The 10959-nt window shown below is 33.8% G+C and overlaps 3 protein-coding genes across 8 annotated transcripts; 2 read left to right on the top strand and 1 right to left on the bottom strand.

Moving 5' to 3' along the window:
* Positions 1 to 585: 585 nt before the first annotated feature.
* On the top strand, positions 586 to 2830 carry LOC114166158 (vacuolar protein sorting-associated protein 2 homolog 1-like). Its single transcript, XM_028050833.1, has 5 exons — positions 586 to 739; positions 908 to 1038; positions 1252 to 1356; positions 2190 to 2450; positions 2535 to 2830. The coding sequence occupies exons 1-5, from the start codon at positions 703 to 705 to the stop codon at positions 2673 to 2675; spliced, it is 675 nt and encodes a 224-aa protein (XP_027906634.1). The 5' UTR covers positions 586 to 702; the 3' UTR covers positions 2676 to 2830.
* Positions 2831 to 2887: 57 nt separating this feature from the next.
* LOC114165650 (RING-H2 finger protein ATL2-like) lies at positions 2888 to 3322 on the bottom strand. The gene has a single exon (XM_028050222.1). The coding sequence runs from the start codon at positions 3320 to 3322 to the stop codon at positions 2888 to 2890; it is 435 nt and encodes a 144-aa protein (XP_027906023.1).
* A 2552-nt stretch (positions 3323 to 5874) lies between these two features.
* On the top strand, positions 5875 to 10904 carry LOC114166154 (disease resistance-like protein DSC1). 6 transcript variants are annotated; one of them, XM_028050830.1, is made up of 7 exons: positions 5875 to 6091; positions 6452 to 6533; positions 6601 to 6661; positions 6833 to 7460; positions 7536 to 8634; positions 8730 to 9041; positions 9387 to 10904. In XM_028050830.1, the coding sequence occupies exons 4-7, from the start codon at positions 6871 to 6873 to the stop codon at positions 10647 to 10649; spliced, it is 3264 nt and encodes a 1087-aa protein (XP_027906631.1). In that variant the 5' UTR covers positions 5875 to 6091; positions 6452 to 6533; positions 6601 to 6661; positions 6833 to 6870; the 3' UTR covers positions 10650 to 10904. The 6 variants fall into 6 exon arrangements, with proteins under 6 accessions (XP_027906631.1, XP_027906630.1, XP_027906627.1 ...); XM_028050829.1 differs by having other exon boundaries at positions 6827 to 7460; XM_028050826.1 differs by having other exon boundaries at positions 6601 to 7460.
* The last annotated feature ends 55 nt before the right edge of the window (positions 10905 to 10959 follow it).

The raw sequence follows: 10959 nt of genomic DNA, 5'->3' as shown, positions 1-10959 counted from the left end.
CAAAAAGAACAAAATAGGACAAAAAAATTAAACCGGTTGAGGAAAATATCTATGGAGGTGCAGAAAGAAATTGTCTGGAGCTGGTTAGGTTCTATGTTTGACAAGAGATAACTTCTAGACTGGACCTTACAAGTGAATTCTATTTTTCTTCTTGGACGCTATACTTTTCTTCTTGCACCCCCGTATGTTTCGAAATTATAATTTTTCTGTTATCTTATTTTAACATATCCATAATGATGAAATATTATTCCAGATTACACCTTTCGGCATATATTATTTTACGGAATGTTTTATTTAAAATTATGCAAATAAAGCTAATTTTATTCTAAAATGTTTTTAGGGTTAAAGTCGCTATTCGAAAATAAAATTACTGTATAAATATTGCGAAACGCCTCTCTAACATTGTATTTATTTCTAAAATACATTTAATGTATAATGTACTTTTGAGATGGAGAAAGAAAATACCATGAAACAGTTTTATTGGACCTTCATTTTAGGCCCATAAATGGTCCGGCTTCAGAAGCCCAAACGAAAAAACTTGTGCGGGAGAAAAAGGAAAAGTTTACTGAAGCAAATATATTTATATTTATTTATATAGTTTATACAAAATTGAGAGCGAGCATAGAAGGTAGAAGGTGTTATCGATTTTGTGTGAGGCAAAACACAAGACACTGAGGAAAAGGTCTCTTAGTTCGAACCAACATGAGTTTTCTGTTCGGCAATAGAAAAACTCCCGCAGGTACTTCTTTTCTTTGGTTGTTTGCTAACTTTTGTTCTTTTATCAATGGGTGCGTCGTTTTTATGATTACTTTGATTGAATAGAGCAATTTTTGTTTGCATTCCCAGTGTTAAAAGATTGTGTCTTTAACTTGAATTGGGAATTGGGTTGGTTTATTATTTGTGTCAGAGCTTTTGAGGGAGAACAAAAGGATGCTGGACAAGTCCATTAGAGAAATAGAAAGGGAAAGACAAGGCTTGCAGAATCAAGAAAAGAAATTGATTGTCGAGATTAAGAAGAATGCCAAACAAGGACAGATGGTATCATTTATTCATTCTGTGTTTCATTGGTGTTTTACATTCTTATGTTGTTTTTGTCTGAGGAGGAGTTTGTAGCTTTTAAGGATTGTGATTTAGTGTACTGGGGTGGGTGGTGTCTAGGGTTGAGTTTACTTGATTAGGTATATAATGAGATAGATTTTGGTTATTGTTCAGAATTAAAACAGTTTTTTGGGGTTGGCTTGAATTTGGTAGGGGGCAGTGAGAGTGATGGCCAAGGATCTCATCAGGACTCGCCATCAGATTGAAAAATTTTACAAGCTCAAATCGCAACTTCAGGGTGTTTCTTTGAGAATTCAGGTTTGTTTTTGTGCGTTTTTATTGTTAAATTGTGGAACTTGAAAGTTTCTTCATGCTCAATCTGCTTTACTGGAAACTAGCAGATAAGTTAAAGTTGTATGTATGGTTAGCATTGTGTTAACTTGCACATTCTAAGCTTCATGGGAAATAATAAGAAACAAATGTTAAGTGGATATGTTGCAGCAACTGTTTATAATTGTAGTTGTCAAGTGATGAATTGATGTTGTTATGGCAATAATTTGTTTTGGAGGATTCCCAAAATTCACAATGTAGATGGTCTGATGATGCACAAGACCACGGTACATCCATGGTCGTGTTTGTAGCCACCGTGTTTTATGTTTTTCAATTTAATTTAATTCAACTTACCTTAATAAAATGTTAGGGTATGTTTTGAAACTAGAAGACAAGTTCTGTGTGGGGCTTGTACTGAATGTTGTTGCGCTTTCGTTTCTCTCTCAGCTAATTATTTCGTGCTAACCCCAGATATAAGACTTTATACTTAAAGATGATTTATTCATAACCTTGGATTAAGATGGATTACAACAACCCACTTAATCTACCCTAATCCAGTTAACAGTTCCATGTGCTGACTCTCTGGACTACACTTGACAATTAGAAGCTGAGGAGGTCAATAAACCTTTCTCTCTCCAACTCATTAGGTTATGCTTCCAACTTATCAGAACTGAATCACAAACCAAAATAGTTTTGGCTTCATCTACTTTTACGCCAGCAATCAAATACTAATCAAGTTCAGACACTAAAATCCATTCAATTATGTATTACTAGTGATTTTATTATTTAGTGTTTGAAAAGGACTCTGATATCAATTTCAGACGCTAAAATCCACTCAAGCAATGGGGGAGGCCATGAAAGGAGTTACTAAAGCAATGGGTCAAATGAATAGGCAGATGAATTTGCCTTCGTTACAGAAGATAATGCAAGAATTTGAAAGGCAGAATGAGAAGATGGAACTGGTTTCTGAGGTAATGGGAGATGCAATTGACGATGCTTTGGAAGGTGATGAAGAGGAGGAAGAGACAGAAGATCTTGTTAATCAGGTTCTTGATGAGATCGGAATTGATATCAACTCTGAGGTAAGTAGTTATCAGAAAATAGCTAATTATAGATGAGCAGGTTAATGACAATGATGATATATATTTCATTTGTCCTACATGCAGCTTTTGAATGCACCTGCATCAACCTCTGTCACTGCACCAGCGGCAAATAACAGGGTTGCTCAAGCTGAATCAACAGGCCATGAAGACAGTGGAATAGATGACGATCTACAGGCTAGGTTAAATAACCTGAGAAAAATGTGAAGAGTCCAAGGGGAAGGTCTTCACAGAACCATTGAAAATAATGATTGTATATGAAATTAGGATGTGTTTTATTCTGATTTTACCATCATGTCTGAAGCTAACATATATATGTAAAGAGTAAAGAGTAATATCACAAGTTGAATTTCATGAATACATACACAAGTTTCAAATTATGGTTTTGAACGGTATCCATTAGTGGGGATTGTAATGATTCAGGAGTTGACAATGACCATGATCATGTGATCATTTTCTTCCAAAGACATTCTACTGTTTAGGGAACTCACTTTATCGATCTGAGTGCGGCACAGTGGACAACCTGAATGAGAGCCAAGCCACTTGTCAATGCAAAAGGTGTGGAAGATGTGCTTGCAAGTGTGAAGCTTCCGTACACTTTCTTCTTCTTCAAAACTTGTCAAACAGATAACACATTCAGTCTGGTTTGTGCCTTCTGCAGCCTTGTAATGGAAGGTAATCGAATGAGACTCCAAACTCTTGCAAGGAGAGAATTTGTCATCAAAAGATAAGGCTGTTGTAGGAAGGGATCGTATGTGATTGGTATCCAAGCACCATCCAAGCATGATGAAAGTGAAGAACGTGAAAGAAATTGCCAGTGTTCCAAATATCAGAAACCAAGGATAGAGATCCATTTCCTCTTATGGCATTAATTTTCCAGAAGGATAAATGGTGAAATGGGTGTGTGGTTACATTGTTATAGAGCCGTGTCATGATATGGTTGACGATAACTATGAACACAACAACCACCAATTCGATCTCAACAAGGTTGAAGCACATAAAACGACAAGAGTTTTCATTGTCCTTTGAGTAAATGAATAGAACTAGAATTTTGTGACTGATTAGCATAAACTAGTTTTGTTGTTTCAAGTAAAGAAACATTTGATCTATGAAGGATCTTATGGCGGCTTTCGGCGCAGGAATCCTTGTTCATTGAGAGGACTTCTTCTGAATAAATTGGCCTTGCAAGTGTTAGAAGAAGTATTAGAAGATATAAGTTTGTTCTTTTATTCATTTTATGATTAAGGCAAATACGGGTTTTCTCATCAGTTTCATGGTCTACATAGCTTACTCATGTTCTAAGTTTTACTAGGCCGAGAGAGTAGGTATCCCTTAAAGAAATTATTATTTTTTTTAATTTTTATCTCGTATAAATTCTGGAGTTTAGGGACCAGTTTACGTCAAATGTATTGGTAATTAGTTTTTGAAAAAAAAAATACACTTAATCACCATTTATTAGAATTTTTTATGATTAAATTTTTTCGATTTAAATGAGACTTTGTATAAGAATTTTGAACCCGATTTCAATCAATTAAGTATTGGCAAAGTTGTTATATTCATGTAAACTAAAAAAGAAAATTGTTTTATTTATTGTTACGTAAAACACGTTATTTCTATTCAATAAAGACAAAAACTATATTATGACTTTTAAAGACAAAAAATATTACATAACTAATATCTATTATATGAAAGTTTGAATTTGTACTTAGGAATTAATTACGCCCCTAATATATAATTTTTTTCTTTTGTAATTTTTTTAAAGATTAAATATATTTTTAGTTTCTAAATTTTTATCTCAATTTAAAATTTCTTTATCTCCCATACTTTAATACACTTTAGGTCTAATAAATAAACATAGTTTTTTTTTTATCAAACTGCGTTTAGAATAATGTGTAAAAAAAATTTAATGCTATTAGATTAAAAATTTATATTCATTTACTTTTAAAATTTAAAATCAAAATATATCAAAATTAATATATATATATATATATATATATATATATATATGAATTTCAATTTAACGTCCTAATTTTAAAAAATTTCAAACATATTTAACACTTTTTTTAATTTAATATAGTCATATGAATTTTTCATGAAAATATTATACTTTGATACTAACTTTATGCATATATTAATTATGTTTTTTTTTATTGATAAAGTTGAAGTACAAATTTTAGCTAAAAAATAAAAATTTTAAAAAGTTAATGAACTAGAATAAAAAGCTGTAAAAATGTATTGTATAAAAAACATACTCTATCTTGAAATATTCAAATTTTACTATTTGAAAAATCAAATAAATAATAATTAAATTATTTTAATTGCTTACATCAGAGTAGTTATAGAAACATAATCAAGTGCTATTCATCATCCAAATCAAATCAAACATGTTCCAATCAAATCTAAATGTTAGCTTTTAATTATATATTAAACTCGATTTGTCTGACTCAATTACCGACCCTAACCACATGCTGGTCCTAAGAGCATCAATTTAAGACTGGGTCAGCAGCAGCATGGTGTATGAAGCTACTTATCAATGACATTCTAGAACCATTTTTTTTTTCTATCGTGATTCAGCATTGCAGAGAGAGCATACAGACCCTAGTAGAGGCAGGGTTAGGGTTTATGAATTTCAATTTGTAATTAACCAAACCTATTTTAAGATTTGGTGCTCTCAGGTCTTACAGAGGCGTATCACGGGGAAAAACAAACACTAATGAGACTTGAGTCCAATCACATAAAGTATTGACATCACTTTTAACCTAAAATTTTAAGACAATGAGTTTATAGATCTTTATCTTTATACAGTGCTCTAATTTCTCATTTCTAACCAATGTGAGACTTGGACTCACACTTAGATTCTTAACACGTGCAATTTTAAATAGATTTTTCTTACAATTACCCATCCACAGTACTAATTGTTTTCTCTCACCACAATCTAATTGAATACATATAATCCATATTTGGTGAAACTTTCCGTCATTAATATATCCCCTTTTCTAAGACGAAAATGAGAATGAAGACTTCTGTTACCAAATATAGCAGAGGCACGTGGAGGGAGACATCACCATTGTGACATAGATGTTAAATAAAAACACTTTCTAACGTATTCTTTTCATTTCATTGTTAATTAAACATACCATGATGTAATGAAACGTGGAGTTTGAGACATTCTCTTTGTTCACAAAATCAAACTTAAATATCTGGTTTTTATATGGGTAAGCTTTACACATCTACAACTCCTCACTAGATAAACAAGTTATTGATACAAGGCTAAAAATATGATACAAAATGGGTGAATTCTCCACATTATGTGTAGAAAACTGCGAAGCGTCACATTCCTACAACATGTTAAATTATATATCATTGAATTGACTATAACAGCACGCGGTTGTTTAGTTTAAATTGCCACAAAATTTCGTAGGCGTGTGGAGACTTCACTGTGTGTGAGAACAGAAGACCAACGCAGAGGGAGTCAACTCCTGTCTTGTGATGTCTGTCTTCTTAAATGCACCCAAAAACTCTTGCTGAATCCATCCTAAGGAAACTCTTTCAACTACTCTTCCCTCAAAGGAACCTACAAAATCTTCATCTGATTACTGAAATTTCAGAAATAGTCTTTCCAGGTCAGTCATAATGAGGTTGTTTAATCCACTCTTTTTTTTCTTAATTTCGCCCCCTTTTGTGTTTAATCCACAGTTTTAGACAAACTCACTATCTTAATATATATATATATATATATATATATATATATATATATATATATATATATATATATATATATATATATATTGTGTGTGTGTGTGTATATATATGGCAGAAAAACTAGGAGATCTCAGCATTCATCAATGTTCACACACACACACACATATATATATATATATATATATATATATAAGACTATACTGACAAAGTGATCAATTAAAAGTTCAAGAAAACTCTCTGAAGTGCTTCTGATTTCTGACCAATTAAGCATTCTGAAGCAGGGGTTTAATGGTTTGATTTCAATCTGTCACGGATTCCAGCCAATTAAAAGCAACAACAGGCTTAATTTGGAATCTTGCTACTGTAGGTATTTTCATTTGATGTATATTTTTGTCTCTATTTGACTGAGAATAATTTGAGTTTGTTGCAGATACTAAGTCCAGCTCTTTAAGCTGATTTAATCAGTGGATTAATGCATTCAGCTGTTTGAGGTTGGAGTTACATAATTGTTCTTCTTCTATTCTTTTACTCTTGTACTTGATTATTATTCTACTTCCTGTACTTTTTCTTAACAACCTTTTTTGCTTTAGAAAAAACCTTTTTATCTTTCCGTTTGTGGATTTATCTTCCTGCTGATCACTTTTCTTTTGATAAAGGTGTAGACACGAAGAAAGATCCAGAGTATATTCGATCCAACCCAATGACATATTCTAATTCTTTCCGAGTTTTTGATAGAATCAAACGTGTAATATTTGTTTGTGTCTTGCTGGCAGCGATAGACAATAATAATAGTAATAATTCTTCATATCCAGTGACAGATTTTGCTTATCACAATGACTCCCTTCAGATAAAGTACGATGTGTTTGTTAGCTTCAGAGGCACAGATATCCGGCAAGATTTCCTTAGCCATTTGATTGAGGCGTTTTCTCAAAGGCATATTAATGCGTTTGTAGATAACAAGATTGTCAAAGGAGATGTACTGTCTGAAGCACTTATTCGTGCAATTGAAGGATCATCAATTTCATTGATTATATTTTCACAGGACTATGCTTCTTCACACTGGTGTTTGTCAGAGCTTGTGAAAATTGTTGAGTGTAGAAGAACAAATGGCCAGATTGTATTACCTATCTTCTACAAAGTGGATCCTTCACATGTACGATATCAGAAAGGGTCTTACGAACATGCCTTCGCTAAACATCAAATAAGATATAGTTTGAGCACTATGCAAATCTGGAGAACTGCTTTGACTGAAGCTGCTAATCTATCAGGATTTCATTCATCAACATTTAGGTATGTGTTTTCGGTTATGCTTTTTCTTCAACTTTTCGGTATGTGTTTGATATTTACACATTTTCTATGGCACAGGGACGAAGCTGAGTTTATGAAAGAGATAGTTAAGTGCGTATTGATGAGGTTGAACCAAGTGCAACAAGTTAAATCCAGAGGACTTGTTGGAATTGGTAAACGAATTGCACATGTTGAATTACTGCTACAATCAGAAGAGCCTGATGTACGTATTATTGGAATATGGGGCATGGGTGGCATTGGTAAAACAACCATTGCAGAAGAAGTATATAACAAGTTGTGTTTTGAATATGAAGGTTGTTGTTTTTTGGCTAACATAAGAGAAGAATCGGGAAGACATGGAATAATGTCTTTGAAGAAAAAGCTTTTCTCAACATTATTAGGAGGAGAAGATTTGAAAATTGACACACCTAATGGATTGCCTCAATATATTGAGAGAAGGCTTCGACGTATGAAAGTTCTCATAATTCTTGATGATGTCAATGATTCAGATCAACTGGAAGTTTTAGCTGGAACACATGATTGGTTTGGATCAGGTAGCAGAATCATCATAACAACCAGAGATAAACAGGTACTTGCTAAAGAGTTTGCTAGTATATATAAGGTTGAGGCATTAAACTTTGATGAATCCTTAAGGCTTTTCAATTTGAATGCCTTTAAGCAAAATCATCTTGAAAGTGAGTACCATGAGCTTTCAAAGAAAGTGGTCAACTATGCCAAAGGGATTCCACTAGTTCTTAAAGTTTTGGGTCATCTTCTTCATGGAAAAGATAAGGAAACTTGGGAAAGCCAATTGGAAAGACTCAAAAAAGTGCAAAACAGAAAGGTCCATGATATGATTAAATTGAGTTACAATGATCTTGATCGGGATGAAAAGAAGATATTTTTAGATATTGCATGCTTTTTCGATGGACTGAATCTGAAGGTAAAGCATATAAATTTTTTATTGAAAGACCATGATTATTCAGTGGTTGCCGGATTAGAAAGGTTGAAGGATAAAGCTCTAATCACTGTTTCTCAAGAAAATGGTGTTTCAATGCACAACATTATACAAGAAACAGCTTGGCAGATTGCTCGAGAAGAATCAATTGAAGATCCCAGAAGCCAGATTCAACTATTGGATCCTGAGGACATTTATCATGTGCTAAACTATAATAAGGTAAAAGATAAAATCATATACTAACAGAATCTTTTATTTCTTCTAGGAAAATAGTTTACAACGATGTTTCAAAATTTTGTGCTACTTTTTTGCAGGGTGACGAGGCTATCAGAAGCATAGTCATCAACTTGTCAAGAATCAAACAACTGCAATTAAACCCTCAAGTATTTGCAAGGATGAGCAAACTTCATTTTCTAGACTTTTATAGTAAAGGGTCTTGTAGTTGCCTCGGGGATCAAGGAGGCTTGTATCTTCCACAAGGACTTGAATCTTTATCAAATGAACTAAGATATCTTCGTTGGACCCATTATCCTTTGGAATCTTTGCCTTCAAAGTTTTCTGCTGAAAATCTTGTTGAATTGAACTTGCCACATAGCCGACTGAAAAAACTTTGGCAAGAAGCACCGGTAAGTATTATGTTTATATTGAGCTTAACTTTTATTCAATGAATTCAAGAGATTTAACTTAAATTTATCTTTAGAGTTATCTTTATTTTAAATTTTATAGTGTTTAAAGAGAAATGTATCTAAGCTAAGCTTTGGTCCTTGCTAGTTATACAAAATTGACACAAAACTTTCTGGTTCTACTATCCTGCCACAGAAATTGGTTTTTGGGACTTCTTTCTGGTATAAGAACTCAAATTTAAAACGAGAACAACTAGAAGGACCACTTCATTAATGTTAACTTATCCAAAATTTTCACACTTTCATTAGCTCATGTAATATTGTTTTCATTTGGTTTAATTGCTGCAGGACCTTGTTAACTTGAGGGTCCTTATACTTCATTCATCAACAAGACTAAAGGAGCTACCAAACTTTTCAAAGGCCACAAACCTTAAAGCGATAGATCTCAGATTTTGTGTAGGGCTGACTAGTGTGCATTCATCAATTTTCTCTCTTAGAAATCTTGAGAAATTGGATCTGGGTGGCTGCATTTCCCTTAGAAGCCTACGAAGCAATGTCCATTTGGACTCCCTTCGTTATCTCTCCCTCTATGGATGCATGTCACTGAAGGATTTCTCAGTGACCTCAAAGAATATGGTAAAGTTGAATTTAGAACTCACTGGTATCAAGCAACTACCTTCATCATTTGGACTTCAAAGCAACCTCCAAAAGCTACGTTTGGCATACACTTACATTGACAACTTGCCAACAAGTATCAAGCATCTCACAAGGCTGCGACATCTTGATCTAAGATATTGCAGAGAGCTTAGAACTCTACCAGAGCTTCCACCATCACTTGAAACACTAGATGCCCGTGGATGTGTGTCACTTGAGAGTGTAATGTTCCCTTTTGCTGTTAGTGAACAACTGAAGGAAAATAAGAAAAGAGTTGCTTTCTGGAACTGCTTGAAATTGGATGAACCTTCTCTCAATGCTATTGAGTTGAATGCACAAATCAACATGATGAAATTTGCACATCAACATTTTTCCCTATTTGGGGATGCTCAAAGCACCTATGTATATCCTGGAAGTAAAGTTCCAAAATGGCTGGTGCATAAGACCACACATGATGACTTCGTGATTATGGATCTCTCTTCTGTTCTTTCTCCGCACTCCTCACACATAGGCTTCATTTTTGGCTTTGTTGTTCCGGAAGTCCCATTTGGGGGTTTGGCTTTGGAATTTAGGATTAGTACTGGTGGTGAAGGTGGCGAAGGTAGCCATATCAATGTGTACGTGGACAGACCACGACATGGTATCACATCGGATCATGTGTATCTAATGTATGACCAGGCATGTTCTCACTATCTAAACAGTCGTGCCAAACATGAGCCAAGGTTGAAAATTAAGGTTGCATTGGCATCGCGAACACTTACATCCAAGTACGTACCATTAGAGCTAAAAGCTTTTGGGATCAGCCTAATCAATACTACAGACTTTCTTAGTTTTGTTCAAAATGTCAAATTTGGTGACAATGTTCCAAATGTCCCTATTTTGCCAAAGTTTTTCTGTCCTTTCTGCATTGTTGTTTTTGTTGGGACTCTTAATATTTGTATCAGAAGATTGGTGTAGAATAATGAAAGACGCTCTGACAAGAACTTTGAAAAGAGAATTTCATCAAAGAGGGAAAAGAACACTAGCATAGTGTGTCATGAGAGAATAGAGAAGGATTGACACGACCGTTGTTACTTGATTATCAAAGAGGGAAAAGAACACTAGCATAGTGTGTCATGAGAGAATAGAGAAGCATTGACACGACCTTTGTTACTTAATTTTCACTTGTGAGGAGTATGACAATTCACAGTACAAATTAATGTGTTTTTTGAATTTTCTACACTATTTTTCTTGCTTTCTCTAGACATTCACTCATATCTCTGAAATG

Source organism: Vigna unguiculata, chromosome 10, assembly GCF_004118075.2.
Source record: "Vigna unguiculata cultivar IT97K-499-35 chromosome 10, ASM411807v1, whole genome shotgun sequence".
In the NCBI taxonomy this organism is placed as follows: Eukaryota; Viridiplantae; Streptophyta; class Magnoliopsida; order Fabales; family Fabaceae; genus Vigna; species Vigna unguiculata.
This window is presented reverse-complemented; position numbering and strand designations above follow the sequence as displayed.

Bases quoted from the DNA above. Each gene is read 5' to 3' on its own strand.
- LOC114165650 (XM_028050222.1), bottom strand. From the start codon at position 3,322: ATGGATCTCTATCCTTGGTTTCTGATATTTGGAACACTGGCAATTTCT.
- LOC114166154 (XM_028050830.1), top strand. From the start codon at position 6,871: ATGACATATTCTAATTCTTTCCGAGTTTTTGATAGAATCAAACGTGTA. The intron at 8,635-8,729 runs GTAAAAGATAAA...ACTTTTTTGCAG, and splicing joins ATGTGCTAAACTATAATAAG to GGTGACGAGGCTATCAGAAG. The intron at 9,042-9,386 runs GTAAGTATTATG...TAATTGCTGCAG, and splicing joins AACTTTGGCAAGAAGCACCG to GACCTTGTTAACTTGAGGGT.
- LOC114166158 (XM_028050833.1), top strand. From the start codon at position 703: ATGAGTTTTCTGTTCGGCAATAGAAAAACTCCCGCAG. The intron at 740-907 runs GTACTTCTTTTC...TATTTGTGTCAG, and splicing joins CAATAGAAAAACTCCCGCAG to AGCTTTTGAGGGAGAACAAA. The intron at 1,357-2,189 runs GTTTGTTTTTGT...TATCAATTTCAG, and splicing joins GTGTTTCTTTGAGAATTCAG to ACGCTAAAATCCACTCAAGC.